The sequence below is a fragment of the Orbicella franksi genome, chromosome 1, assembly GCF_964199315.1.
Source record: "Orbicella franksi chromosome 1, jaOrbFran1.1, whole genome shotgun sequence".
Taxonomy (NCBI): domain Eukaryota; kingdom Metazoa; phylum Cnidaria; class Anthozoa; order Scleractinia; family Merulinidae; genus Orbicella; species Orbicella franksi.
Genome location: NC_138145.1, coordinates 35182148 through 35209456, shown reverse-complemented (window position 1 = coordinate 35209456; position 27309 = coordinate 35182148). Strand labels below are relative to the sequence as shown.

At 37.6% G+C, this 27309-nt stretch overlaps 1 protein-coding gene, 1 long non-coding RNA gene and 1 pseudogene across 7 annotated transcripts in view; 1 reads left to right on the top strand and 2 right to left on the bottom strand.

The window, feature by feature from the left end:
* LOC145480530 (nephrocystin-1-like) overlaps positions 1–27309 on the bottom strand; it is a 196033-nt gene that overhangs the window by 1610 nt on the left and 167114 nt on the right. Inside the window, exons 3-6 of one of the 5 annotated variants that reach the window (XM_081458786.1) lie at positions 6160–6206; positions 1327–1417; positions 971–1083; positions 558–631 (exon numbers count right to left, since the gene is read on the bottom strand). In XM_081458786.1, the coding sequence (XP_081314912.1) occupies positions 558–631; positions 971–1083; positions 1327–1391 (252 nt within the window). In that variant the 5' untranslated portion in view covers positions 1392–1417; positions 6160–6206. Of the gene's footprint in view, positions 1–557; positions 632–970; positions 1084–1326; positions 1655–6159; positions 6839–27309 lie in introns of those variants that run through there. The other 4 variants (XM_081458772.1, XM_081458782.1, XM_081458792.1 and 1 more) reach the window with 4 other exon arrangements.
* LOC145480693 (uncharacterized) lies at positions 9699–12242 on the top strand. Its single transcript, XR_014048532.1, has 2 exons — positions 9699–10783; positions 11798–12242. It is a non-coding gene; the product is annotated as an uncharacterized LOC145480693 (long non-coding RNA).
* LOC145494812 (uncharacterized) overlaps positions 13907–27309 on the bottom strand; it is a 47407-nt pseudogene continuing 34004 nt past the window's right edge. Inside the window, exons 17-24 of the transcript XR_014050304.1 lie at positions 25447–25631; positions 25006–25086; positions 24207–24305; positions 22783–23394; positions 22388–22599; positions 21835–21875; positions 21571–21667; positions 13907–14744 (exon numbers count right to left, since the gene is read on the bottom strand). The product of XR_014050304.1 is annotated as an uncharacterized LOC145494812 (transcript). The remainder of the gene's footprint in view (positions 14745–21570; positions 21668–21834; positions 21876–22387; positions 22600–22782; positions 23395–24206; positions 24306–25005; positions 25087–25446; positions 25632–27309) is intronic.

Sequence of the window (27309 nt, the reverse complement as noted above, 5' to 3'; positions counted from 1 at the left end):
TTATATGAAGCGGCATTTAATTTTCAATATTATAAATTATATCGTTTGAAATACATGATTTTAAAATTGGAGACTTTTAAGGCGGAAAGTGACGATATCACACACCCTCAAAGTTGCGCTCTTTTGGCCCAAAAAATGTCTAGGGAAATGGGTCTAGTTGAGTCAAATCACAGAGCAGGGGAAATCACCACAAAGCAAAGCAAAACAAAACAAAACAAAAGCCGTGAGGCAAAGAAATACAGGTATCGACTAAGAGAAAACAATAAGGGATAAAAGTTTAAAACTTTCACCAGAATGGCACATTTGATTTCTTAAAATCCTGTCACAAAATCTAACTTGATGAATTGCAGCCTACTTTTATCCTTGTAATCTTGTACTTTTTCACGAGAATTGCTTGTCTTACTTTGGTCTGTAGAATCCTTTAACCAATTTGCTTGTATAATCACAGGCATTGGCAACATGACATGGAATTTTGGAAGGATAACTTGCAATAATCAGCCGGGACACTTCCCCTTTTACATTGTTAATGTGTGCTCACGTGATAGTCACGTGTTTACCTTAAGAGCATCCATGACGTCACTGGTATAAAGAATTTTGCGAAATGTCGATATCACAGCATCCGTAATAAAGCCTGAAACACGAAACATAAACACGTTTCAGCAAAATGAATTGCATAAGTTAAGCTTTCTTTGTGCCTGCTGAGAGATTGCTATGTTTGCTTTATTTAAACGGAGTGAGAACCAATTATTTCCTCGATAATAAGAAAAAGGTCAAAGGTCTGAGCAAGAGGCTTTGACATTGCACATGCACACAGAGCATTCAAATAATAGACTGTTTTCGATAATATTAAAATTCAGCTTGGAAGTGAGGCCTAGAGAACACAAACAAAGGAAAATGAATGACATGTTTATTCATTTCTTTTGTTTGTGTCCTCTAGGCCTCACTACCAAGCTAATATATCGACAGTGACCTGCAACTTGTGAGGCGCGCCCTTCATCCATTATAACCTTGGTCAGCAGTTGCCGGTACAAAGAAATGGATTGAGCGTACATGTGACATGTTAACAAGGTGTCCGGTAACATGCTACAGAGATACAAAATAGCAACTTATGAAATATTGTCACTGGTCAATGACAGCAAATAGAGAAGAGTAAAAAAAAAAAGCAGAATATTGAGATGAAAACCTGGATTATCATGCTTGCATTGATACATCATCATAACTCAATTCGTCCCCCCACCGTCGCCCCCCCCCCCCCAAAAAAAAAACACATTTTTCAGGCTGAGTCAAACCGGTGTTAATTTAAAAAGAAGAAAAACGCATACATACAAAACGATGGGACTTGCTCGTACATATCTTTTTTTTGGTGTGGAATCAGCTTTACTGTCAGTCATGGTTGGCGATTAGAACGAACAACTTGCTGGAAACGGAGAAAAAAAACACCAGGCAGAAAGGATGACAGAACATGAAAAAACAAATAAACAATAATAAAACTAGCACGAGAATTTATCGGCTCCTTTCCAAGTTTCATTCAGGGAAAGAGAATTTGTTTCCCTTGCAAAAATTTGTCAAGTCGATCAACTTGAGTTAATTTTATTTAACTCACACAAATACGTAAAAAGAGTATTACAATGAATCATTTACAATTTAAATTACACATGCATGATAACAACTATAAGAAAACAATACAAAGAAAATACGCGTGCTGATTGGTTAAAATCGTATTTCTATAACTCGATGGAAACACAGAACTAGCACGAACTGTCGACGAAACGTAACGATGGCATTTAGGTGAAAGTTTTGAACGACTAGTAGATTTATACTACAACAATTAGATTATTCGCTCTCGATTTCTATGCGTGATAGTTGACTCGACGATAGAAATCTCGAGCTCACAATCTATTTATTTAATAGAAACACTCGTGAAAGTTTGGGAGAACTCGGGAAAGCTGTGGAAACACTCCCCTGCGGCTCGTGTTTCCACAGCATTTCTCGTTCTCCCAAACTTCCACTCGTGTTTCTATTAAACAATTAGATTATGAGCTCAAGATTTCTATGCGTGATAGTTGACTCGACGATAGAAATCTCGAGCTCACAATCTAATTGTTTAATTAATAGAAACCTTCGTGAAAGTTTGGGAGAACTCGAAAAAGCTGTGGAAACACTCGCCTGCGGCTCGTCTTCCCACAGCATTTCTCCTTCTCCCAAACTTCCACTCGTGTTTCTATTAAACAGTTAGATTATGAGCTCAAGATTTCTAGCACGATAGGGCGAATAATCTAATCGTTTTGGTAGAGATCTACTAGTCGTAAAAAACTTTATCTAAATCCTCTTCAAAGACACCTCGAAAATGCCAAGAAGTGTCGTTATATATCACCGAATAGATGGTGAGTAGCGTAGCCAATCAGAGAACGGCATTCGTGATAGAACGCTAGTAGATTTATACTAAAACTTGATAGAAACACGGTATATGTTTTCTATTTCTTAAGCATTGATAACAAAAATTCAAAATAATTTACAATTTTGATATTAAAAACGAAAAGAGCTTGAGATAAATTATTATTTTCATCATCATCATCATCATCATCATTATTACTATTATTATTATTATTATTATTATTATTATTATTATTATTATTTACACGCCTGACTTCGTAGTGTACGTATGGACTTTTGTGAGTGGGCCAAAAGTTGACTTTATTTTAATTTTAGAACAAAATAAGAACTCTTAGCTCCTCAGTAAGTGATCAGTCTACTTTCCCCCTACAATATCAATGCACTGTGGAGCAGACAAGTGATCAGAATAAAGAAATTCGTCAAGTTAGAGATATTGCCTTGATTTAATACTAAATCCTCAGAACTTACGTTTACTTAACAAAAATGTATCGTGATGAGTAGCGAGAATAAAAAATAAATCAAAGTACTAATCAAAGATTATGACGCTGCGTTCGACGCCTTCACTTTAATGTCTTGAATGGTTTCATTAGCCGACTTTCAACCCGGCTTTCAACAACTCTCCATTGCTAAAATCAACATTTTTTTTTTATCAACAACCGAGGTTTTACGGACAGACATACCATAATGACAAAATCCATGACAGTATTTTCCTGTGGTTTTCTGGTTAGCAAACAGATGTCCCCTCTATAAACTATGATTTAAATTGTGGATTCATTCAGCGACGGCGCCAGTTTCCGTCGACTCACAAGTTTAATAGAGCTAAAATATTTACGTTTGCCTTCACGTTTCATCCTAAATATTTTCACATTTGCTGGCAGTGTTTAGGCTTAAAAGCTAATTTGTAAAAGTATATTTTATACCTACATTATTGTAAACTGCTGGAAGCACGAATATTAGGCAACCTTTGCAATCGCTTGCTCTTTTACGTAAACAAACTCCATGCGATTGATTCGAATATTTGCGCTGATGAATAAAAATAGACAGCATTTACATTGCTGTTCCTTGGTTCAGGCTTGCTCTTACTCTCCTCCAATAATTATGTTGCCTAGTAGTTAAGGCCGGAAGGTACCAAAATTCAAACACTTGCTAGAAACGCTTTTGGTAGAAGTCTATTAGTGACCTGCTTAGCATATGCTACATGCTCCGCCCGACACGTTATTTGCGAATAGACTGCAATGAATCGAGAATACACCTTTATAGTTAGTTGACAAAGAAACTGTTTACTTCCGTTTCCGCTACCACCTTTTACACCAGCCCATAACGGAGGCACCCCCCCCCCCCCCCCACTACCAAAAAAATGTTTATATACATACTGGAATTACCGTAAGAACCAAAATAATCCGTCTTTTTGGAAGGTTTTGTACAATTAACACATAACGTGCCGATAACAGTGGAATTCAGTCGTTTGCATACAGCTTGATTTAGCCCCAGTAAAACGTCGCTGAACTTTCTCTGATTAATAACTCGCGTGTCGAAGGCGCATCAAAGTGGACAATTTGCAAGCTTGCGTGTGACGTTACCCTGCCTGAGGAGAGAGGTACTGGGGATAAGGAAAAATGAAATCTGAAGAGTTTTATTTTGTTTGGCCTTTCCAGGAGTATTTCGTTCTCTTCGACCTATCAGGCATGTCTTTGGCGGTAAGTGGAATGGCATTAGGGACTTTAAGATGTGGTGCGGCTACCCTAAAGTACGACGGCAGATAGTAAAGATTGCATCCAATGGCATGCCATTACGCGCGTCCCCCGACGGCTTTCCCGCCGTAGCCTTGCTGTCTTCTAAGGGAAAGTGCCTGGTTTCACGTACTCTTCAATACGCGAGTATTAGTGTGTTATTTCCTTCTCATTTTAAAAGTCCGCTCTAAGATAGACTAATTGTTACTTTGTTATTTGTGCAGAAAATTGGACGGTTTAAACATCTACCGCGAACGACGGTCATATTAGTACCGGGCCTAATGACTGCAGACAACAAAGTTACGCATGTAAAAAGCTGAATTATAATCGTCTACTGCTACTCAAAATGAATTTCATTAAACCAAAAGTTCTGTATGTTTGTTCTTATCATGTTGTACGAACACCTTGCCCGAGCCGAAATCGAGTTTATATCTGTTAATTTGCTTAGTAGTTGGAGTCACAGGCGGCTCTAAAAGGAAAATTTAAGTTCTGAGAGAGGAGGAAATCATCGTCAATAATCAAGCCCATGTAGTATGAAAGTAGAATAGAGTTCTTGGTTTCCTTGAACGAGCTTGAACGAATACATTTTTTTGTAAAGACAAGTAGAGGCTACACACGACATTGCTTCACCGCGAAATCTTCATCGTTTGATTTTGGCGGGAAAATGCCGTTGTCAGCCTAGTCCCTCAAGGCACAAAGTAGCCGCAGTAGAACCTCGCTGTTGCATAATAAGCAGGCGGATATACTATGATCAGATGCTTTCTTGGAATTCCGGGAAACACCCAAATCTGCGCGATTCGTATTTTCCACTTCTCAAAGGGAACTGTGATACTGTGGTAAGACTGCGTTGTGTCCTCTCTTAAGGCCGCCTTACACTAGCCGATTTTTTGTCGGCCGACAAAAAAATCTCCACTTGCCGGCTAGTGTGCGGTGAATTCAGACAAGTCTGAAGTCAGTTTAAGGTGGCTCTGAACGCTATCTATGGAATTTTTTTAAACTTTGCCACACATTATGTCTTATCATGCTTATCAAATTTTGATAATATAAGAAACATTTCACCGTACCGTTTCTGAATTGTAAACCCCTTAAGCTGTAACTAAGGGTGTTTTTAGCAGGTCACACTGTTGCTATAGTAACTTAATGTGTCAGGAAAATGATAACAACGTGTTCACCAATGATTGGGCAGTTTTTTGATACCATGATCGTGGCATCAAGGGATAAAGAGTGGCATAATGACCCATCAAAATCTAAGTGCTGGAAACTGTTTTGAGCCACCTTAAAATGTTTGATCAATTTGCTGTAATGTTGTTGGCTGTGTCAAGCCATTATGATGCAAAGGTAGTGATCAGTGACTGATCAGTTATGGCCTGATTCAATTGGTTCATTTTTGGTCCAGTCTGTGTTGTGGCTGGTTGAACAACATCATGTGAATTTCGTTGAGGTCAAGAAATACGTGTACCTTTAATTAGTGACTACTGTTTGTAAGGTGAGAATAGTTGTTGGTACATAAGTGGAGCAGTGTCTGTTCTTAGTTAGTTTGGTGGTCAGTTGTTGAAGGTGTGTTGTACTGTGGGTTTACATTTGAATGGAGTTAGTTAGTAGTTTGGTCTAGCTGTTGTTGTTGTTGTTGTTGCTGTTGTTGTTGTTGTTGTTGTTTCTGTTGTTGCTGTTGTTGTTGTTGTTGTTGTTGTTGTTTTTGTTGTTGTTGTTGTTTTTGTTGTTGTTGTTTTTTCAAGGTATACCTTGTGGAACCTTCCCATTTTCTCCATTCATTCCCTGAAGTTTCCCTGATTTTGAGAATTGAAAATTTCATTGACTATTTTTGGAACCTGACATGTGGCAACCTGTAATAAAAGTGCATCATTTAAAAAAAAAGAAAAAAAGTGGTACATTTCCATTTTTTTCCTGTCCTAGAATTTGATGATCCTATTTTTGATGACTTGGGGCACCCTGTAAGGATGCCCTATGGGGAACTGCCCTGAAGGAACCAGGTTAAGTTTTTATTTGATCATTGCATAAGGACATTAGTGTTTACCTGGTCCTTTTAAGCTTATGTCTTGTCCTGAGGTATTTTGACTTCAGCTGTTCAAAAGAAGAAATACAAAAATTTAGATACTATATTCTCTACAAACTCTCTCTTTTTTTTCTTGATTGCATTCACATGTTAGGTGGGGTACCCCAGCAAGGCGGGTTACCCAGAGAACTGGTCTGGGTAACCTGCTTCGGTGGGGTCAGTTTTCTCCGTGTGAAAGCTGCGGAGTGGGGTAACCCACCTAACTGGGGGTAATCAAATCACTGTGCCAAGAACAACATGGCAGAACAACATGGCTGCCAACCGCTATGATCGTGCCGAGCTATTTCAACAATTCACCTCCAAAACCGCCAAAACACTAATGAAATTGACAGTGCTGGAGACAATTTAAGCATGGAATCAGATGGTCAGGGTTGAAGCGAAAAGCAGCTTCATCAGAACAAACAAAGAAAACAAACGTTAGTTCTTTATTATGTGCATGCTTAACAAATGGTGCGATTGCATTTTGGACCTCACCCCACACCCCCGGGGTTGTATGTGAAGATAACTATTTCTTTACCACGGGTAGGTCAGGTACCATGACAAAATGGCAATAACCAAGGGATTAAGAATAATTTGGGTTACAAGCTAGATTTACTAAACATGTACATAATACATGTATTCATTAACCTATACAAAATAAATTTGCATGTATTAACCTAAGGTAATATCCCCCTGTGAAAGAGGTGCCTAAATTTCATGGCTATTTACAAATGCTGAAAGTAGCAACACCCCAAAAGTAATAACCATTCAAAAACTACATTTAGTGATCTCACAATTTAATGTAATTTGACTTGTTATGAGAAACAATGAAAACAACAGATAACACAAGCTGAACCCTATTAACCTTGTATAATTGTTTGCTTTAGATGACTGTTATTACAAACTAAGGCAATATTTTATTTTTTGGTTTAATTAACCAGTTATGTGCACTATCGAGTGTCAAGACTATAAATGCCAAAAACAACCTGTGCGCTGTGCAGTGTCAAGACTATAGATGTTGAAAACAAGCTGTGTGCTATTCAGTGTGAAGACTATAGATGTTGAAATAAACAAGCTGTGTACTATTCAGTGTGAAGTCTATAGACGTCAAAAACAACCTCTGTGCTATTCATTGTCAAGTCTATAGATGTCAAAAACAAGCTACATGTGCTATTCAGTGTCAAGTCTATAGATGTTGAAAACAAGCTGTGTGCTATTCAGTGTAAAGATTATAGATGTTGAAAACAAGCTGTGTACTACTCAGTGTCAAGTCTATAGATGTCAAAAACAAGCTGTGTGCCATTCAGTGTCAAGACTATAGATGTTGAAAACAAGCTGTGTGCTATTCAGTATCAAGACTATAGATGTCAAAAACAAGCTGTGTACTATTCAGTGTCAAGTCTATAGATGTTGAAAACAAGCTCTGCACTATTCGGAATTCTGATACCAGGGGAATAGGAATAATAGAGTTACGTGCAAGTTTTACTTATGTTTGCTAAACTTTACAAAAATAATCATCAACTTTAAATGTAGTTATCCATCAATCTGAAAGTAGCAGCATTCTGAATTTCAAAGTAATCGGCAAGATTAGCAACCTCAAATTAATGTAATTTCACTTGTTGTGCGAAACAATGAAAATAAGAGATGCAACAAGCTGAGCCAATAGCAATGATAGAGGCGAAATGCTGGTACATCTAAAATCATAGTTGTTACAGTACTTTCAGAACTTAATGGTGACATGTTTGAGGAGGATTTCTGAAAGAGGTTTGATGTAAACAAGTTCTTATTTGTCTTTCCATGGTTGCGACAGGCCTCTCTTTCAAAATTCCCTGCATTGATTAATGCATTGATTATGTGGAAAATACACTGAATTATGTGGAAACTTCAACAGCTAACAAAATTGATAATTTCCAATGTACTGATCATGAACAACAGTGAACCCACAGGTTAAGCTCTTTAATTGCTGCCACAGTGAGTGAGCCTGAAGCGAACAAATGAGATAGCAGATCTACTCCGTAAAAAAATTACTAACAATATACAGGAAATCAACCACCTTTCATGCAAAATGCAAGGAATTGTGGTCGGCGGTAAGATCAGGAATTGTGGTTGGCAGTAATTACTGGTGGCATTTGGAGAAAATATATTCTCGTATTGGGTGGAGTCGCTTCACTTCATGACTCCATCCAATAGAAGAATATATTTTTCTCCCTTCTAGAAAAAAACCTGTGCGAGAACCAGCGTGTGCACGCAAAACTGTCATACTCTCCCTCTTTTATTGATAAATTTATTGACTGCAGCAATTGATAATAAATCTCTTATTAGATGTTTTGGTATGTAGTATCGCTTTGTATTTTTACTCGTTGTTTGTATTTTGATGAGCCCATAGGGCACAACTTGTAAAAATATACAGCAACACTACACACTAAAACATCTAATAAGATATATATATATTTGCCAGTATTCTTAAGGAGATCTTGTACAAAATATACCCTGCACTTGCTCCAGGTTTTCTAATACAAAGATTTTCCTTCAATAGTGATATCTTTGTTGTATTCTGTACAGTCAAGTCACCATTGAAGCAGTCATCCAAGTACAATGGTCTCATAATTCACATATTAAAGTATTCTTACTAGAAGTTCAAGTGAAAGAGGGAAATATTATTGGAAATATTACCTAGTTGTATTTCAAGAGAAACATTAATCCTCAATATCTATCGAAGTAAGCATAATATTTGGGAATTGCTTTCAACGCATCACTGGACTCACTTAGTAACCTACCTATTCAAGTTAATCGTAGTGCTTTAACAGTTATCCTAATATTTGGAAAGTTTAGACCTCCTCCACATGGTCTTTGACATAGTATGGTTCCTTTTATTTTGTCATTTTGTTTTGCCAAAGAAAGCTGAAGAACTTTTGTGGTATATGACACACACTATAACGTTAACAAAATTGAGTTGCTTGTTTGCTTGACCAAAAATTGTGAGCAGAAAAAGCAGTTTGAAAAGAAATTAGAAATTCTGAAAGGGAGGGGGGGGGGGGGGTTAACAATTTTGAAATGCAGAGGGAATTGGGGGTATAGCATTTCTGAATTTCCAAAGGCAAGGGAGATTAAAATGTTTATGCCATCCATGGTAGGGTATGGATATTTTCTGGAATCACCCAATGTCTTATGTCCAATGGTGGTTGCCTCAGGGGATGGGCATGTGGTGGTTTCAAATTGACTCATACAATGGGCATAGCAAATAAAAGCATTTCAATAAGATTGCCTTCTAAAACATACAGTAGTTTACACAGAAGGACAGCACTTAAAGTAACTTAAAGACATCTTTTGTTATGATTAAACAAATACAAATAATTCATCCGTGATAAAACTATTCACCTTCAAGATGGATATCAGTAGAATTTCTATTTATTTATCTTGCCTGCTACCCATATTCATGGCAATACTGAAGATATGGTACGGGGGGGGGGGGACAACACTCGTTGAAACACTGAAGATATAGTCGGGGGAGGGGAGGGGGCGCGCAGCCACATCTTGATGTTTCATACAAGACGAAGCAAGGGAATCTAGCTGGGACAAAGGGTATTAAATGCAAAATGCCACAGCCAACTCTTTCTTAAAAATCAAGTATATTTGTTTTCTCTAAAGCCTGGTTTTCACTAGAGCATAAGCACAAGCACAAGCATAAGCATCAGCAGCAGTGACAAAAGCTTACTTACATATTCAGTCAAATCGCACGCCAACAAAACTTTCCAGCTCTTTGCGGTAAAACGGCAACATTCTTCACCTAAATATACAAGAAGTACACTAAGATAAGCAGACAATCCTCTCTACAAACAAATCATGAAAGCAGCGAAAAGAAAGGCGCTAAATACACTGAAAATAAGGAAAAAAAATTAACCTTTTCTCCGCTCACGTTCAACTTTCGCGGTTCAACAACATGGACGAACTGTCCTTGCAAAGAATGCTGGGAGAGTTCACATATCTCGAGCGTTAGCCTCGCGAGTTCGTGACAATATTCTCCATATTTTGATCTCTTTTCATTCAACCCTTCAAGGATTTATATTTTAGTGGTAGAATGTTATGACCAGACCCTGCCTCCGTCCTCGTTCCTTCTGGCAAGAAATTCATTGGTATTTGGGTAGCTCGCCATAACGTATTTCAATGCTTCGAAAATAACCTGACTTTGTGAGCGTAGCGGATGGCAAAACACTCCCCGATAACGTGTCTTATGAGAAGTGTATATCTCATGGAGCCTTCATGTCCTAATTGGGCCGATGCTACGACCTTTTCACACCTTGAGCTATTTTTAGAATTACTGTTGGCGCGAAAATATGACATCATCAGCACGTCACGCCTCCTACCTGCCCCCAAGTTGAACCAATAAAATCTTCTTGCTTTACTGTTTAGTTATTCAAAATGGCGGACAAACTGAACTCGTCGTCCTCGGAATGTTTCGATACAAGTTCCTCTATTTTTCTTGATTCTTCTTTGGAATCAAGTGTTTCGGAAAGCGAAGCTGAGGATACTGACGAAAAAACAGCTGAGGGTGAATGCAAAAGTTCTGATAGTCAACGGAGTAAAACACCAAAGGCAAAAACTAATGGTAAGACATGGGTGAGAGTAAGCTTGTGTCCAAAACAAAATCGCTAAATGAGCAGCAAATGGAAGAATTATCATTGTGGGTTATTTCTGACGAAGAGTTTAAGAATGTGGAGGGCGAATTACGGCTTATCCACGAGAGAAGAACTCATTGCTTTCTTGGGTTCGGTGGACAGAGAAGCCCGACAATTCTCAGCCGACAACAACTTGCGCAAGTATCAATCAAAGTTTCTGCAGATGTGTCAGAACTGTGTAAAAAAACAACGAAAGTTTAGAGACTGACTTTAGGGTTCTTATTGCCACGTTACCAAACGTTGGACGTACAAGTGATGAAACTGTTGGCGGCATCTTTAAAGAACTTACCTCAAAATTAGCCAATACAAGGATCAATGAATTCTTGAATCCAAAAAGTAAAAGAGATTTTGCAGGGTAAAGTAGTCGACGCTGATGAAATGCGGCGACCGAAACTGGAGTTGTATGCACTGGTATCAAAAAGTAGTTTAAGTTCCTTGACTAAAAGGGCCAGTCAGTTACAGGCCAGCCATCATGTCAGCCTGTTATTTATGACCAGATTTCCATTGCTCATTGCTAACTACGGCCTCTATTTTGGAAGAATTTACTCTGTCTTATTTCACCACTGAAAAACTATATGCAGTTTCTCTTACATCGTAATTCTTCAGCTTAGCTAAAGAGCTTAAAATTTATAACTCTTGTCAAGGATCTTTAATGTACATGAACAAACCAATATATACACTGTACCAGGACTTCTACAAGTTTCAACCCATTTAAGACGCTACCCAGCTCAATTTCTGCATATTGAATTCTTCACCTACAATAAAGAACTCTTTTGTTTTATTCTACCAGGCCTCATAACCATTCCAGAATTTTAGTATGTTAAAACTGGGCTAATATGGTAGATATTACAGGTACATGAAATCAATACCTACATTTAGTATGCATCAAACTCACTATCTCTTTTCTGATTGGCCATAAACGTACAGTGAATTTTTTAAATCAGGGCCTGTGACGTCATCTAGCTGCAGATTATACAATAGCCATGTCAAGGACACTCAAGATCACAGGACATCATGGCATGTATGACCGCAGTGCATCAGATTCCTAAGGGTAATCATGTCAAGTTCCTGCACTTTGTGTTGCTTGCTGTCAGTGAGGCAAAAACATGCCTTCCATTTCTTTTTTCGTTCATTTAGGCCATCCCCCTTTTTTCTCTGTTTAGCGTCATCCAACCGACCCAGATTTTCATGTTTTCAAAAAAATAAAAAAGTTATGCAGAAGGCAGTGGCACATTATATCAAACAATTGTCACTTTAATCTGAAACATAAGCAATTTTTTGCCTTACAGATTTTTAGTTTTTTCCCTGTTCTCGTTTGATTTTAAAGGGACACAGTCAGCTGCTGCACATGTGCATTAGATACCATTTCATAGCTAATTTGCATATAACAGATATGCGATCCATACTGTTTTTAACCAAACATGATAAAATAATATCATAGGATGAGCAAAAGCACACTCAAAAACATGTTTTTCAGTAAAAGATTGAAAATCTAGCGAAACACAGCGAAAATTGAGGTGGATTTCTAGATGTACTCGATGCGTAACTTTGATTTCAGGTTGAGGTGAACTCTTTTAGCTTCTTTTCAAAGTGAGAAAACTAGTGTCCAGGTCAGCGCGGTCCCAAAGCTGACTGTGTCCCTTTAACAACGATGTTGATTTTTCCTTCCTCCATTGCCGCCATGTTGACTTTATAACCACACCTTGTTGTTTCCAGGCTCCATGGATATTATGCTGAGGTACCAGGCCTCCTAGCTCCAGACTCCTTTTCCAATTTAATTTTTGTTTTTTTTTCCCTTTTGTGACCGACCAACCCAAAATCAGAAAATGCATTCGACAATAAACGAAAAAAAAAAAGGGGATGGCCTTATGTAGGAAAAAACAATTACTAGATTCAGTTTTTGTGATAGCCAAAGTAATCAAGGTCTCAGTAAGGATTATCAGCCGAAAGCTGAGGCTGATAACCCCTACCTCCACCTTGATTATTAATATATTCTAGATATCACAAAAACCTCATCCAATTATTGTTTGGTATCAAAAGTAAGAATTAACTAGAACTAACAGCTTGGTGGCAGCATGTTGTATGTTCAGTTGACAATTTAGTTGAAGCATTTTCTTATCTTTGGAAATTGTTGAATTTTGAGAAGAAGTCTTTTGAATTCTTGAGCAAGTTTCAGAAAAATTTATCTACTTTTTGGAACAAATTTGACAAATGGACTCTTTGGAAATTGGTATAATAAAGCTCACAAAGTAGCAGTAATGTTTGAATTATCCGAGCTTTTTCATTTATACAACTGCATCAATAAAATACTTACCTATTGGGACTGTACTGGAGAACATGGCTCTCAGTTGTTTGTTCCAAGTCCACTAGCCTCCAATACTATCTCTTGGCATGTTTAATTATAATTATGCTATTATGTTGCAACATCTCAATAAGACTGTAAGAAGAGGTTTTTTTTGTTTTTGTTTTTTGCTTTTCATTTTTGTGTGACACATGTACTAATAATATAACATTACTATCAGTCTGTTATGACCTCTATAACAACTGGCTTTGTTTTCAAGACTGATATGCATAGAGTGGTTTTATATCAAATATCATAAAACCAAAACCAAAGTAATGGCAGGGGTTTCATTAAGGGCGGGACACCAGGCAAATTGACTGGCTGTAAAGACATTTCTGCCTGTCTGTTTTGACCATGTCCAGGAACATTTTTCTTATAAAAAGTTCAGTTCAAAAAGTTTTGCCAGCCAGTGAGAACTAGTTGCCCTCACAAGTAGTTTACTGATGTCTGTTTTGCCTTTCCTGCGTCCTTTCTCATGTCTACCCCCTGTTTGTTAACCTGTGAGTTCACTGCTCTTCATGCCAGCTGCTCTGCACTGTTTATAGCCATGTCCTCCGATGGTCCTCGGTTATTCCAGTTCCTGCATCCATTTGGTTCTAGACCTCACACCCGTCCCTGCATATTCAATGGCGACCACAACCACAAACAAATAAAGTCAGACTCAGCACAGGTAACATTAACTTATATTTTAATATATTTAAGTTTAAACCAGCACATTGGCAGACAATTAGCTACAACAAGATATGTAGCAGTCTCAAATTCAGCTTTTTATCTTTACTAATGTCAATAGCCAACTGGTTAGGCAACCAGCAGCTAGCAATGTTAACATGATTAATGCACCTCCATTTTCAATACTGCTTCCAAGCTCAGTTTCTAGCATCGTACACAACTAGCACATCGAGGCATAGGTACATGTTTCAAATTATTTCATAACTTTACTTGCTTATGTTTAAATAACTGTCCTTGATAGAACTACTGAGACAAGAAAAGATCTAACAAGGGCTAGCTACCTTTCTATCTTTCCCGCCTCCTCCTTCTTAATGATGTTTTTTTTTTCTCTCTTTTTATCTAAAAATTATTACATCTCATGTATTACCAGCATTTTAAGACAACATTGAATGGATATGAGTTGAGAAGTGGACAGAGACAAGGCTTATATTTGTTTTGTTTGTAATATTTGACAAAAGATGGTTATCTGCGCAATTCCTGAGTTTGTCTCAACTACCAGTTGATCTCTCTAGGATTGAAGTCTGGATTACATGCATAATTATGTGGTAATTTTTCTTTTCCTTTTTAAAGTTAAATATGGCCTTAAAGTTTTAAGTTCTCGTCCATAGTGCATTATCCTCTAGAACTTTCTGTCGTTTTCTTATCCGCTGTGTTCATCAACTTTAGCGGGCAGGTTGTAGTAGGAGCGTGACTCATCATGCTTGTTCAAGTCCCAATATGGTACATTCCTCGTCATGATCACCTCCAGTTGGTCAATCAACTCTGAGAAACTGGGACGAGAGGATGGATCTTCATTCCAGCACTCAGACATCAGTTCATATCTATCATGGATTAAAAGATGACAAAAAGTTAAATAACTGCATTGCGGAACAAAACCGATCAATCTACAATATTTGTCAAAGCTAACTTGAAATATATTACAATGCTAAATCAGTTTCTCGACATTGTATAGGTGCATGGAGGAGCAAGATGCACAACAAACGAAATTTTTCAATAATTAATTGGGATCCAAAATAATGTGAAAAAGAAATTAACATGACAAATTGCATCCTGGATCGTGCCCAGCAATGTATCATCAGTAAATCTTATGATAAGCTATGTCAATGATTAGTTGTTTATAACAAAATTTTATAACTAGACCAATTCTCATTATTAGTATTTATTAGCTTTTACAGGAGCATATCACATGGAGCCTTCATCTCCAAATTGGGCCGGTGCTACAGCGTTTTCACACCTTGAGTCATTTTTAGAATTTCTATTGGCACAAAAATATGACATCATCAGCCACGCCTCCAACCTGCCCTCAAGTTGAACCAATAAAAATCTTCTTGCTGTACTGTTTAATTATTAAAATGGCGGACGTACTGGACTCATCGTCCTCAGAATTTTCTGATACAAGTTCCTCTTTTCTTGATTTTTCTTTCGAATTAAGCGTTTTGGAGAGCGAAGCTGAGGATGGTGAGTAAGAAACAGCTGGGGCTGAATGCAAAAGTTCTGATAATCAACGGAGAAAAACACCAAAGGCAAAAATTAATGGTAAGAGTAAACTTGCATCCAAAACAAAATTGCTAAATAAGCAGCAAATGGAAGAATTATCATTGCGTGTTTTTTTTTTTCTGATAAAGAGGCTAAGAATGTGGAAAGTGAATTATGGCTTATCCACAGGTCTTAAAAATCTCAATGAAGGAAATTTAACTTTTCCGAGAGAAGAACTCAATCCTATCTAGCATTCGGTGGACAAAGAAGTCCGACAATTCTCAGCTGTCAACAACTTGTGCAAGTATCAATCAACGTTTCTGGGAATGTGTCAGAACTGTATAAAAAACAAAGAAAGTTTAGAGACTGACTTAAGGGTTCTTATTGCCACGTTACTAAACCGCGAATGTACAAGTGATGAAATTGTTGGCGGCATATTTAAAGAACTTTAACCTCAAAATTAGCCAATACAAGGATCAATAAAAAAGGAGTGAAAGAGATTTAAAGATGCAGGGTAAAATAGTCGACGCTGATGAAATGCTGCGACCTAAACTGGAGTTGTATGCACTGGTATCAAAACGTAAGGGTTAAATTCCTTGACTAAAAGGGCCAGTCGGTTAAAGGCCAGCCATCATGTCAGCCTGTTATTTATGACCAGATTTCCATGGCTCATTGCTGGCTACAGCCTCTATTTTGGTAGAACTTACTCAGTATTTCACCAGTTCAAAAACTATATGCAGTTCCTTTTGCATTGCAATTATTCAGCTTAAATAAAGAGCTTAAAATTTATAATTCTTGTCAAGGATCTTTAATGTATATGTACAAACCAGTACCACAACTTCTACAAGTTTCAACCTATTTATGAGGCTACCCAGCTCCATTTCTGTGTATTAAATTCTTCAACTATAATGCAGAACTCCTTTGTTTTATTCTACCAGGCCTCATAACCATTCCAGTATTTTAGTATGTTGGGCTAATATGGTAGATATTACAGGTACATGAAAACAATACCTAATTAATTATACATTGAACTCACTATCTCTTTTCTGATTGGCCGTAAGCATACAGTGAATTTTTGAAATCAGCACCTGCGACATCATCTAGCTGCAAATTATACAACAATCATGTCAAAGACACGGGTAATCATGTCATGTATGACAGCAGCGCATGATTTCTAAGGGTAATCATGTCAAGGTCCCACACTTTGTGTTGCTTGCCATCAGTGAAGATGCAAAGACATGCCTTGATTATTAATATATTCTGGATATCACAAAAACCTCATCCAACTATTGTTTAGTATCAAAAGTAAGAATTAACTAGAACTAACAGCTTGGTTAGAGCATCTTGTATTTTCAGTTGACAATTCAGCTGAAGCATTTTCTTATCTTTGGAAATTGTTGGTTTGTGAGAAGAAGTCTTTTGAATTCTTGAGCAAGTTTCAGAAAAGTTTATTTACTTTTTTGAACAAATTTGACAAATGGACTCTTTGGAAATTGGTATAAAAAAGCCCACAAAGTAGCAGTAATGTTTGAATTATCCCAGCTTTTTCATATATGACTGCATTAATAAAATACTTACCTATTGGGACTGTACTCAAGATCATGGCTCTCAGTTGTTTGTTGGTTTGTGAGAAGAAGTCTTTTGAATTCTTGAGCAAGTTTCAGAAAAGTTTATTTACTTTTTTGAACAAATTTGACAAATGGACTCTTTGGAAATTGGTATAAAAAAGCCCACAAAGTAGCAGTAATGTTTGAATTATCCCAGCTTTTTCATATATGACTGCATTAATAAAATACTTACCTATTGGGACTGTACTCAAGATCATGGCTCTCAGTTGTTTGTTCCGAGTCCACTACCCTCCAGTACTATCCCGTGGCATGGTTAATTATAATTATTTTATTATGTTGTAGTATCTCAATAAGACCGTAGGAACAATTTTCTTGTGAAGGTAAATTAATCAACATGACACAAGCGTGGGACAGAAAAATTCTGAGTCCCCGACAGGGATCGAACCCATGACCTTCCGAACAGCAGGCGGACGCTCTATCCACTGAGCTATGAGAACTCATGGAGAGCAAGGTCATTTAACTGAGTTCATATATGACAGGTGTCCAGCATACTGCTAGGATCAACGCTATCAAAGTCATTGTAGCTCAGTGGATAGAGCGCCCACCCGGTATTCGGGAGGTCATGGGTTCGATTCCTGTCGGGGACTCAGAATTTTTCTTTGTCCCACGCTTGTGTCATGTTGGTTAATTCACCTTCACATTTCATTACCGATCTTAAAATTCACCATCTTTAGTAACTTATCACTACTCACGATGACTTCAATAGCGTTGATCCTAGCAGTATAAAGGACACCTGTCATATATGAACTCAGTAAAATGACCTTGCTCTCCATGAGTTCTCATAGCTCAGTGGATAGAGCGCCCACCCGGTGTTCGGGAGGTCATGGGTTCGATTCCTGTCGGGGACTCAGAATTTTTCTTTGTCCCCCGCTCGTGTGATGTTGATTAATTCACCTTCACATTTCATTACCGAGCTTAAATTCACCATCTTTATTAACTTAACATTTTTTTCTTTTGCTTTTCATTTTTATTTTGTGATACATGTACTCATAACGTAACATTACTATCAGTCTGTTATGACCTCTACAACAACTGGCTTTGTTTTCAAGACTAATATGCATAGAGTGGTTTTATATCAACGGGCAGAATCATCCTTACAGCCAGTCAATTTGCCTGGTGTCCCGCCCTTTATGAAACCTGTGTCATTACTAGCCCCAGTGTGTTTTATTGATGAAAACACAGCCTTCCCACTCATTGGTTTCAACACCTTGCACCACTTTTTCATCCAAATATCAAAGATGAAATCAAAACCAACGTGACTCACGTGTACCCGCACACACTTTTTTGCACTTCGTGTTGGCTACATGTATTCATTTGAGTTTTGATTGGTTCTTTGCATTGTCTTTGTCCTTTGTGATTGGCTAATAAAATCATTCAGGGGTTTCATTGGCTACTACACATGGCCAAAGTAAGTATTTTAATTAATTAACAGTAGAACTATGGTATAGAGTGTTTTCAATCACGTGGCCAGCAACCATGCAAACTGTTTGGAGCAAAAGAAAGTTTTCACATTGGAAGGAAGTTCAACTACAACACTTCTTTGTCTGAAGGATCAAATGACTTTTTCTCTTGGAAAAGTTAAATTTCCTTCATCGCGAACTTTAAGACTCGTGGATAAACCGTAATTCGCTTTCCACATTCTTAACCTCTTCGTCAGAAATAACCCATAATGATAATTCTTCCATTTCCTGCTTATTTAGCGATTTTGTTTTGGATGCAAGCTTACTCTAACCATTACTTTTTGTCTTTGGTGTTTTTCTCCATTGACTATCAGAACTTTTGTATTCAGCCCCAGCTGTTTCTTCGTCACTATCCTCAGCTTCGCTTTCCAAAACAGTTGATTCCGAAGAAGAATCAAGAAAAGAGGAACTTGTATCGGAAAATTCCAAGGACGACAAGTTCACTTTGCCATTTTGAATAACTAAACAGTATAGCAAGAAGATCTTATTGGTTCAACTTGGGGGCAGGTATGAGGCGTGGCTGATGATGTCACATTTTCGTGCCAACAGTAATTCCAAAAATAGCTCAAGGTCTGAAAACACCATGGCACTGGCCCAATTAGGACATGAAGGCTCCAATGACAGCCGTTTCTAAGCGTTTTTGAAGTGTCTGTGAAGAGGAATTACTATGTATAGTTTTGAACGACTAATAGATTTATACTGAAACAATTAGATTATTCAACTATCATGCATAGAAATCCGGGGCTGAAAATAACGGCCAGTCAACAGGCAATGTCCGGCCAAAATGGTGACTTGACCGGCCAAAAACTTCACTCGCCGGTCATGTTGACTGGTCACGTCATGTTGAGATGGTCAGTCACATTGTTCATTCTTGAATAAACAATCAAATCATCAACTGTAAATCTTAGATTTTGAATCTCTTTTTTATGATGTCTTCTCACATGAAAAGATACACCAACAGGTATCTGTTGGAACGGCTAAAAATTGTTCGCTTGCTGTTTGTCATGTGTTCAAGATCAATAGGAATGCCATTCGAATGGCTGGGGTTATCCATTTAGAAAAATATTCAGCCGTTTGAACAACTGCTGCTATCCGTTTGAAAACATTTTCACTTGTTACAAAGGCAGAGGTTTTCAATTCAGAATTCAAAACTATTCAGTCTTTCGAACAGCAGAGGTTTTCTGTACGGCAAAGGGAATCCGATCAGATTCAGCTTTTCATGATACTTAAGATTTGCCTGACTGTCACACTTTTGCACAGAGGACCTCTCTTTGTTGGCGTAATTATTTCAAATGTAATGCTCTACAGATGTCAAGATATTTGTCGTTTCTTTCACTTTTACTGCACAAAAATCGACAAACAAGACGCCAAAATGAAACTTTTCACTCAATTGTCAAGTTGTTTCCAACTTAGACACTATGGGACTCCGGGACATCAAAACATGCATTTTGCATCTGCTTTGTTTCCATCAAGTCTTAAATGTAACATTGAGCACGAACCTAGTTTCTGATTTAGAACCAACCGATAAAAGTTACTTTTACAAAACAGACAAAAATAATTATGTACCAACAAGAAAGACCAGTGAAGGCCTTATCAGTATCTGTATCTGGAAAGTTATTTTGTTCACGAATAAAATTTGAGACACTCTCAACTTGTTGCTTAGCACAATTGACCAAAATCTACCCACTATCAGTGGTAAAATCTACCAAATGATGGTCATTAGTTCTTCGTGAACGAAAACTCTCTCTAAACTACAACAGAGTTTAGATTTTTTTATGGCTTCTAACACTTTACAACTTAATTTTAGTCACATCATTAAGAAACTTCCCAGAACTTGTTGTGTAACTGTAGCCGTATTCGTAGTAACAGGATGATTTGTTGAGAATCTAGGAAACAGAAACTTCTTCTTTAGCCATATTTGTTTTCCCAGTTATTTCTGAAGCCCAAAATTAGGATCTGCTGATGCATCTTTGGTTTCATTTCGGTTTTAATGGATATAAATACTTTGTAGAACATCAAAGGGGTCAAAACAGCTCATGCAATTCAATAAATATACCCATCAAAAAATTCGAAGTTTCATCATTAATAATAATTGCATCCGTTCAATACTTTTTCTTTGGCAGATGGCAAGAATTCCACTGACAGCGTGCCACTTCATTGAGCTGCTGAGCCCTGCCAAGGCTATCTTTGGATAAGTTTTAAGCTTTTCTTTGTATTAAGCCAATTTTTAAACAGCCTAGCAACAACTGGAACAAACAAATTATATTTGTGGGTTTAATTAGACCAACATTACTCAATTTCTTTTTAAATATCTTGATCGATCTCAAACAAGATGTGACCAAGTGTTTTGTCACGCATAACTCATTGCGTGACACATTTTTCATAGAAGAGCATTGTAATCGTTCGTGGTGCATCATGGTATAGTACGCCATGTGATTAGCATAAAATATCTTTGTAGTCGTGCGCTCCAGTCAAGATGCTTTCTCGTTTCACCTAAAACGTTTATTCTTAATAAACCCGGTTACACTGCCGATGAAGAGTTTTGGTCTCGTCTGTTGTCGGGGTAAGGATCAGAGCTTGACGGATCAGAACGCCGAGCTAAAATTACTTTGGCCTCAACATGACCAGTCACGGTCTGAAAATTATTTTGAGCCCTGGAAATCTCGAGCGAATAATCTAATTGTTTAATAGCAACACAATTTCAAACCAATCAGTGTTCGCGTCTTCTTTGGGCTATTTTCTAAATCACAGTATTGCAAGGGTTTAGACAAATCCTGTGAAAATTTGGATGTGTATAGTTCATGTTACTGATGCATGTACTTCCAGGTAATTTAATTTAAGCTACTGAAAGTGATAATCTTCTGGTCCATTACATTGGTTGTTCTTGTAACAGCGAATTGGAGTGTCCGCAGATTGAATGTGTTCTTCACCGCTACTCGCTGCCTTCACATGTGCCTCTTGTCTAATGTTAGCAGCAGCATTAACAGTTGTTAGGATGGTTGCCTCTTGACATAGTTGCTTGTTCTCATGTATCAGTTCTATTCCAGAAAGACAATTGAAACCCAGCTAATTTAATCACTTACGCTTCATCACAACACATGTCAGGCCTTTCCATGCGATAACCAGTCTTCAAAAGTCGACACAGCTCTCGATTGGTTAACGTGGGATAAGGGACACCTCCTGGAATGCATCCAAAAATAAGTCATAAAATGGCAAGTTAACAAACCGAGAAAACACGAAGCACACATTATTGTCTCATAAGAAAGTAACGACTTAAATTTTGGAACTAAAGGAAAAAAGAATTTAGTATATATATATAAAAAAATAACAATTTATGTTTAACTTACCCATGGTGGCCATTTCCCAAAGAATTATGCCAAAGGACCAGCTATATGAAAATATAAAACATCAATAAGTGCTGTTTTGTAATTACATGTACTCAACACAACTAAGATTTTAAGGAGTTCTCTTTTTTAAGGCTAATCTTAAGACTTATCTTTTTAAGCGTGCATTTGATTTGTAGTTTTTACTTTTTATTTGTAGCCTAATTGTATTATATAGCGTATTTAATTCTTAGGATTTTAACTTTTAGGATTTAGGATTTTAGGTTTTTAAAGAATTAGGATTTTAATTTTAAAGTATTGTAAAGCGCCATGGACAATTAGTGGAAAATGGCGCTATATAAATGTATATTTATTTATTTATTTATTTTAGTCCATGTCTTATAATGACAAGGTGTCCCATGAGCAATTTCTACACTTCTTTCCTGCTCTCCACACTTCCCGCTATCATAACTCGATGATACAAACTAAATCCTTGAAAGAACAAGTTGTACTTCTCCATGTGTGCATCTGAGGGTTAAGAAGAAGGCTTTGCCATCACACAGAAGGATTGACTTACACATCACTCTTGATGGTGTAAATGCTGTCATTAATTGATTCTGGGGCCATCCATTTCACAGGAAGCTTCTTTGTATTCCTTCCACTGTACACATCTTCGTAAATTTGTCTCATCAACCCAAAGTCCGACACTTTGACTCGGTTATCACTGCCAACCAGAATATTACGAGCTGCAAGGTCACGATGAATGAAGCCTTTCTCTGCGAGATGATTCTAAAAAATCATGTAAGAATTAAAGAGCAAGAATTTATTTCTAGAAATAAGGATTATAGCTGATTATGGTACTTTATCCACAAGACATATTTTTTTCTTTTTTTGCTAGTCAGATATTCAGTGTCTACTAAAAAGTATTGTTATACTTTATCTGATTTCTAGGTAGTTTATATTAATACCTACCATTCCCTTTGCTATTTGCCAAGCAAAGGAAAACAGCTTTTGAGTAGTAAAGCTGTCTGTTTCTTCGTCGTCATCATCATAATCAGTATTTTCAGTTGATATCAACATGGCGGAATCGTTGCTGTTCCCCTGTGATGTCAATCCCATCGGTGGCACTTGTATTTTTTTCTGATCCAGAAAATTGCTACTGTTTTCTTCCTCTTCATTGTCATCATCATCAACATTCTCAATTGATATCAGTATTGTGGAAGCGTTGCTGTTTCCCTGTGATGTCGCTGACATTGGCAGCAGTTCCATTTTTTCAAGATCCAGAGTATCTTCTTCTTTGTCATCGTCATCATAAGTAATTTCAGTTGATATCAATATGGTGGAAGGGTTGCTGTCTCTCTGTGATGTCGATAGCATCGGCAGCAGTTCCATGCTTTGCTGATCCAGTAAATAGTTGTTGTTTTCTTCCTCTTCCTCGCCCTCATCATCATCATCATCATCATCATCATCACCTATATCTTCACTTGATATCAATATGGCGACAGCGTTGCTGTTTTCCTGTGACGTCGATGGTATCGGCATCAGTTCAATGTTTTCCTGATCCAATAAATCATTACTTCTTTCCTGAATAAAGAAAGCAGAAAAAAGAACATAACCTAACAAGTAATGATAGTAAACTAAGCGTTTGTAAATTATTTGCTGCGCTTATTTCAAACCTAATGCAGCGCAAGAAAAACACTAAACTTTGTGAGTTTTTCTTATATTGATTAGAAAACATTTGTAGTAATATGTCGAAGTTGGGCTTCCTATACAATAGTTTTGACAGGTTACAATGCCCACATTGTGACATTTTTTCTCGGTTTAATTTTGGTTTCAGTGTTTGTTTTTTACATTTCTTCCACTACTGCTCTAGCTTTAGCATTTTAATACATCATCATACCTTTTATATTAGAAGATATCTAATGCTTTTGATTTTTACTGCCAGTTTGGTTATGTTGACATAACTAATCTCACCATATTTGGCACATGACCACCAATGAAATAAACATTGAAGTTTCATTACCTTACATGTATGTTACGTTTGTAGATACCAAATAACAATTCCGTGTTATAATCTTCGCAAAATGTAGTTTTAAGAGCTAAAACTGCCATGGAAATAAACATTAAAAAAGGGAACACTTTCGCTTTTCAATTACTTACTTCAGCAAGATTCTCAGCAAAAAGGGTTGATCACATTTTAATATTTTTCTTACATCTGTCAACTTTTCTTTTCACGCAGAATGAAATACTCCTTCAAACTTTCCTCTTGAAATTTTGAAGTCAGGACCAAAGTATTTTTCCAAAACAAATTTGAAGAGAATCTTTGCTTACAGCATTATATCGAGATTGATGATAATATATTCTAAAGTAGTATTCAAGCTGTTTCTTCCATGTACCTGAGAAAGCTGTCCAGAGGTTATGGCGATTTCTTTGTTAACTTGGAAACCACCAGAAATAGTTAAGGCCTGATTTTCATCCAGAAAGTCTCCTTCTCCCTGATAAATATGCATTATAAGTTATATATTTTACATAATGTAATTCATATTGATATTTTCATTCATTCACTCGCCCATTCCTTTGTTCGTTCATTTAATCCATTCAATCATTTGTCCTTCCCCCATTCCTTCTTTCCTTCCCTCTTTCCTTCCTTCCTTCCTTCCTTCATCCCTCCCTCCCTCCCTCCCTCCCTCCCTTCCTTCCTTCCTTCCTCCCTTCCTTCCTCCCTTCCTTCCTCCCTCCCTCCCTTCCTTCCTTCCTCCCTTCCTTCCTCCCTTCCGTCATCCAACCCACCACCAATTCTCCTACTAACCCCCTCCTCACCAATCAATACACCCTGGCAGTCAGCCATGTGACATATCAATTGACAGAATATTTCCTTTTAAGCCTTAGATATTTGATTGCAGATACACAAGATACACTATACAACATTCCCCATCCCTCACGTTACATACTGGTGGAGTTAAAGGCCTCAGAACTTTTAGTCACCACTTCATCACACCACTCACATTCTTGAAGTTCAAACTGACATATCTGCTGTCAGAACAGGGTTTAATAATAATAATAATAATAATAATTGTCGCGGCTAATCGCCGTCGCAAAGTACAGCAACGACACAGCTCAACAAGGTTGAACCGAAAGCATACATACATAATGTAAGGCACCTACTTAGGCACCTACTTAGTCACATTCACTCACTTCTTTTTGAGCATTAAATTTTTCCTTGTCTTCGTAACATTTCTTCTCCTCGTTACCCCCAGTACCTTGGTTTCCATTGATCTAGAGTACAATGAACACAATTAGGTCATAAATTATCTGGCAGCGAGGTTGGTCTAAACATGGAGGCAATTAAGTTTCAAGATGAGGGCTGAAAAGTACTTTTTTTTATTGACTGGAAATTTTGTTATATTTAGAACCCAACACAGCCTACTTGGGAGACATCTAGCCATTGAAAATCCTATAGCTTCATGTTAAACTGTGAGCTTTGATAGATTGGCAAAAGCCACATATAATTAGCACAAACTATCTCCTGAAATCACTCTCACTGTCCTTTAAAACGGGGTTACTGTAAAATACATTACTACCAAACACTTGGGGCAACATCAAATTATTCAAATATTCCTTTGGGAAACGTCTTACCGATTGCCTCCTGCGTCGTAACCACTGCAACAGATCACCAAACGGAACATACTCTATCACCAGGAACTTGTGCTCCTGCAAAGTGCAACAACCAACCAGGGATACAATATTCTGGTGTGCACCCAACAGCTTCATCTGTTCTATTTCCTGAAAGAACTCTTCTTTTTGTTCTTTGCTCGGATCATCTAAACACAAATGATGTAGTTAAATTCCTATTTGCTACGAATATAAATTTTAAAACCAGATTCAAAAATCAATCAGCCATCTATTAGGCTTTGCTTCAGTCACAGTCTGAGTACATTTCGACAGAAAATTCAATTGCGTTTCATGCTCAGGACTACCTGCTGTCCAATACAGGGATAATGGGACATGAAAACAACATTTTATGGCTGATTTGTTTTAATTGTATCCACACTATAAAGGGAAATGGCTCAGTTGTGTCGTTCGTAATGTCACCTCAAGCTTAAGACTGGGAAGATACAACTTGTGATCTGATTGCAAAAGACCAAATGCCACCGATCTGAAAAGGTTTAATGCGTCCGTCAATTCCAGCACTGCCCATCGCGCCCCCCAACCCCCCAGGCTAACCCCCGGGCATTAGCATTTTTGGGTGGGGACACATAAGCTGTCTAAATAAGCATACACATAAGCATACACATAAGCTGTCTAAATGCCCCGTTGTGGGGAGGAAGAAAGAGGGAATCATCGCCTTCCAACACCTCTGCAGTTTTTTTAGCGGAGCTCCGGCGGCCTGAAATGTTGCCAAGCGGAGCATGAGTTGATTTTCTCATGGTTATCATGGCTAGCAGTATTGCTCGTGGGTGCGTATGCACAATGGTGACGGCGACAGAATCGCGCAACATGGCATCCATACTCCAAAAAATTGGTTGACAGAGAATGCAGCCTTAGTTTACCGCGTACTTCTTTAATATTAGACATCCATGTTATGATCAATTGACACCTGTCAAAACGAGGTATCCACTGACCAGTATCACGTGACCATATCACGGGCTTAAGTTTACAGCTCAATGAGGTCACCTTTTTCTTAAGTTAACTGCTGACCAAGTGCTGGTTTTCGATTGGATTGCGGGCTCACTTGTTGAAAACAGGGCAGGATTGTTCGGAAGCCGGTTAACGCTAACCCAGGATTAAAAGTTAACCGAATAGTAACTTTTTCTTCAATACAAATGTTTTTTGCTGCTTTGTTTTGTGTATATGGTGATTATTAAAACTCAAAACAGAAGGCCAAACAATATACAGAAAACCTCACCGCAAAGTTACAAAACACAAATCAAAATTCTACCTCTTCCTGGGTTAGCTTAATCGGGCTCTGAACAACCCGGCCCAGGAGCTACGCTTTTAGGCTGGCCTAAATCTATATATTATTAATCAATGAATAAAACGTTCAACTGTTTTTATGCAACGGTAAGACTTCAAGGACAACAGTACATGAATTTGTACTGCTCTAAAACCTATTTCAAAGCCTTTTAACAATGCAACAGTCAGGAAGCTTTTGGAAAATTCATTATAATATTATAAAACAACGCTGGGATTGTGGCCGACGTTCCCACAGCCACGAGCGATGATAGGCACCTGTATTCACAGGCTACCTTTTCTATGAAGAATCAAGACATTTTAAATGATGATGCATTGCATTTTAAGCTCGCAAGATCTGTCTTGAAGATCGCATCATTTGAATTTGCAAACCTTAAGTATTTTAACTCCACTTTCATGAATTTAAAAACTGCTAGGCTAGTTTTGAATGCGAAATAGTCATGCTCACATCAGTGATTGTTTTGTGATCAACAAAATATAGTTCACCTTGTCACTTATATTTATATGCTTACAAGTAATGTAGAAAAT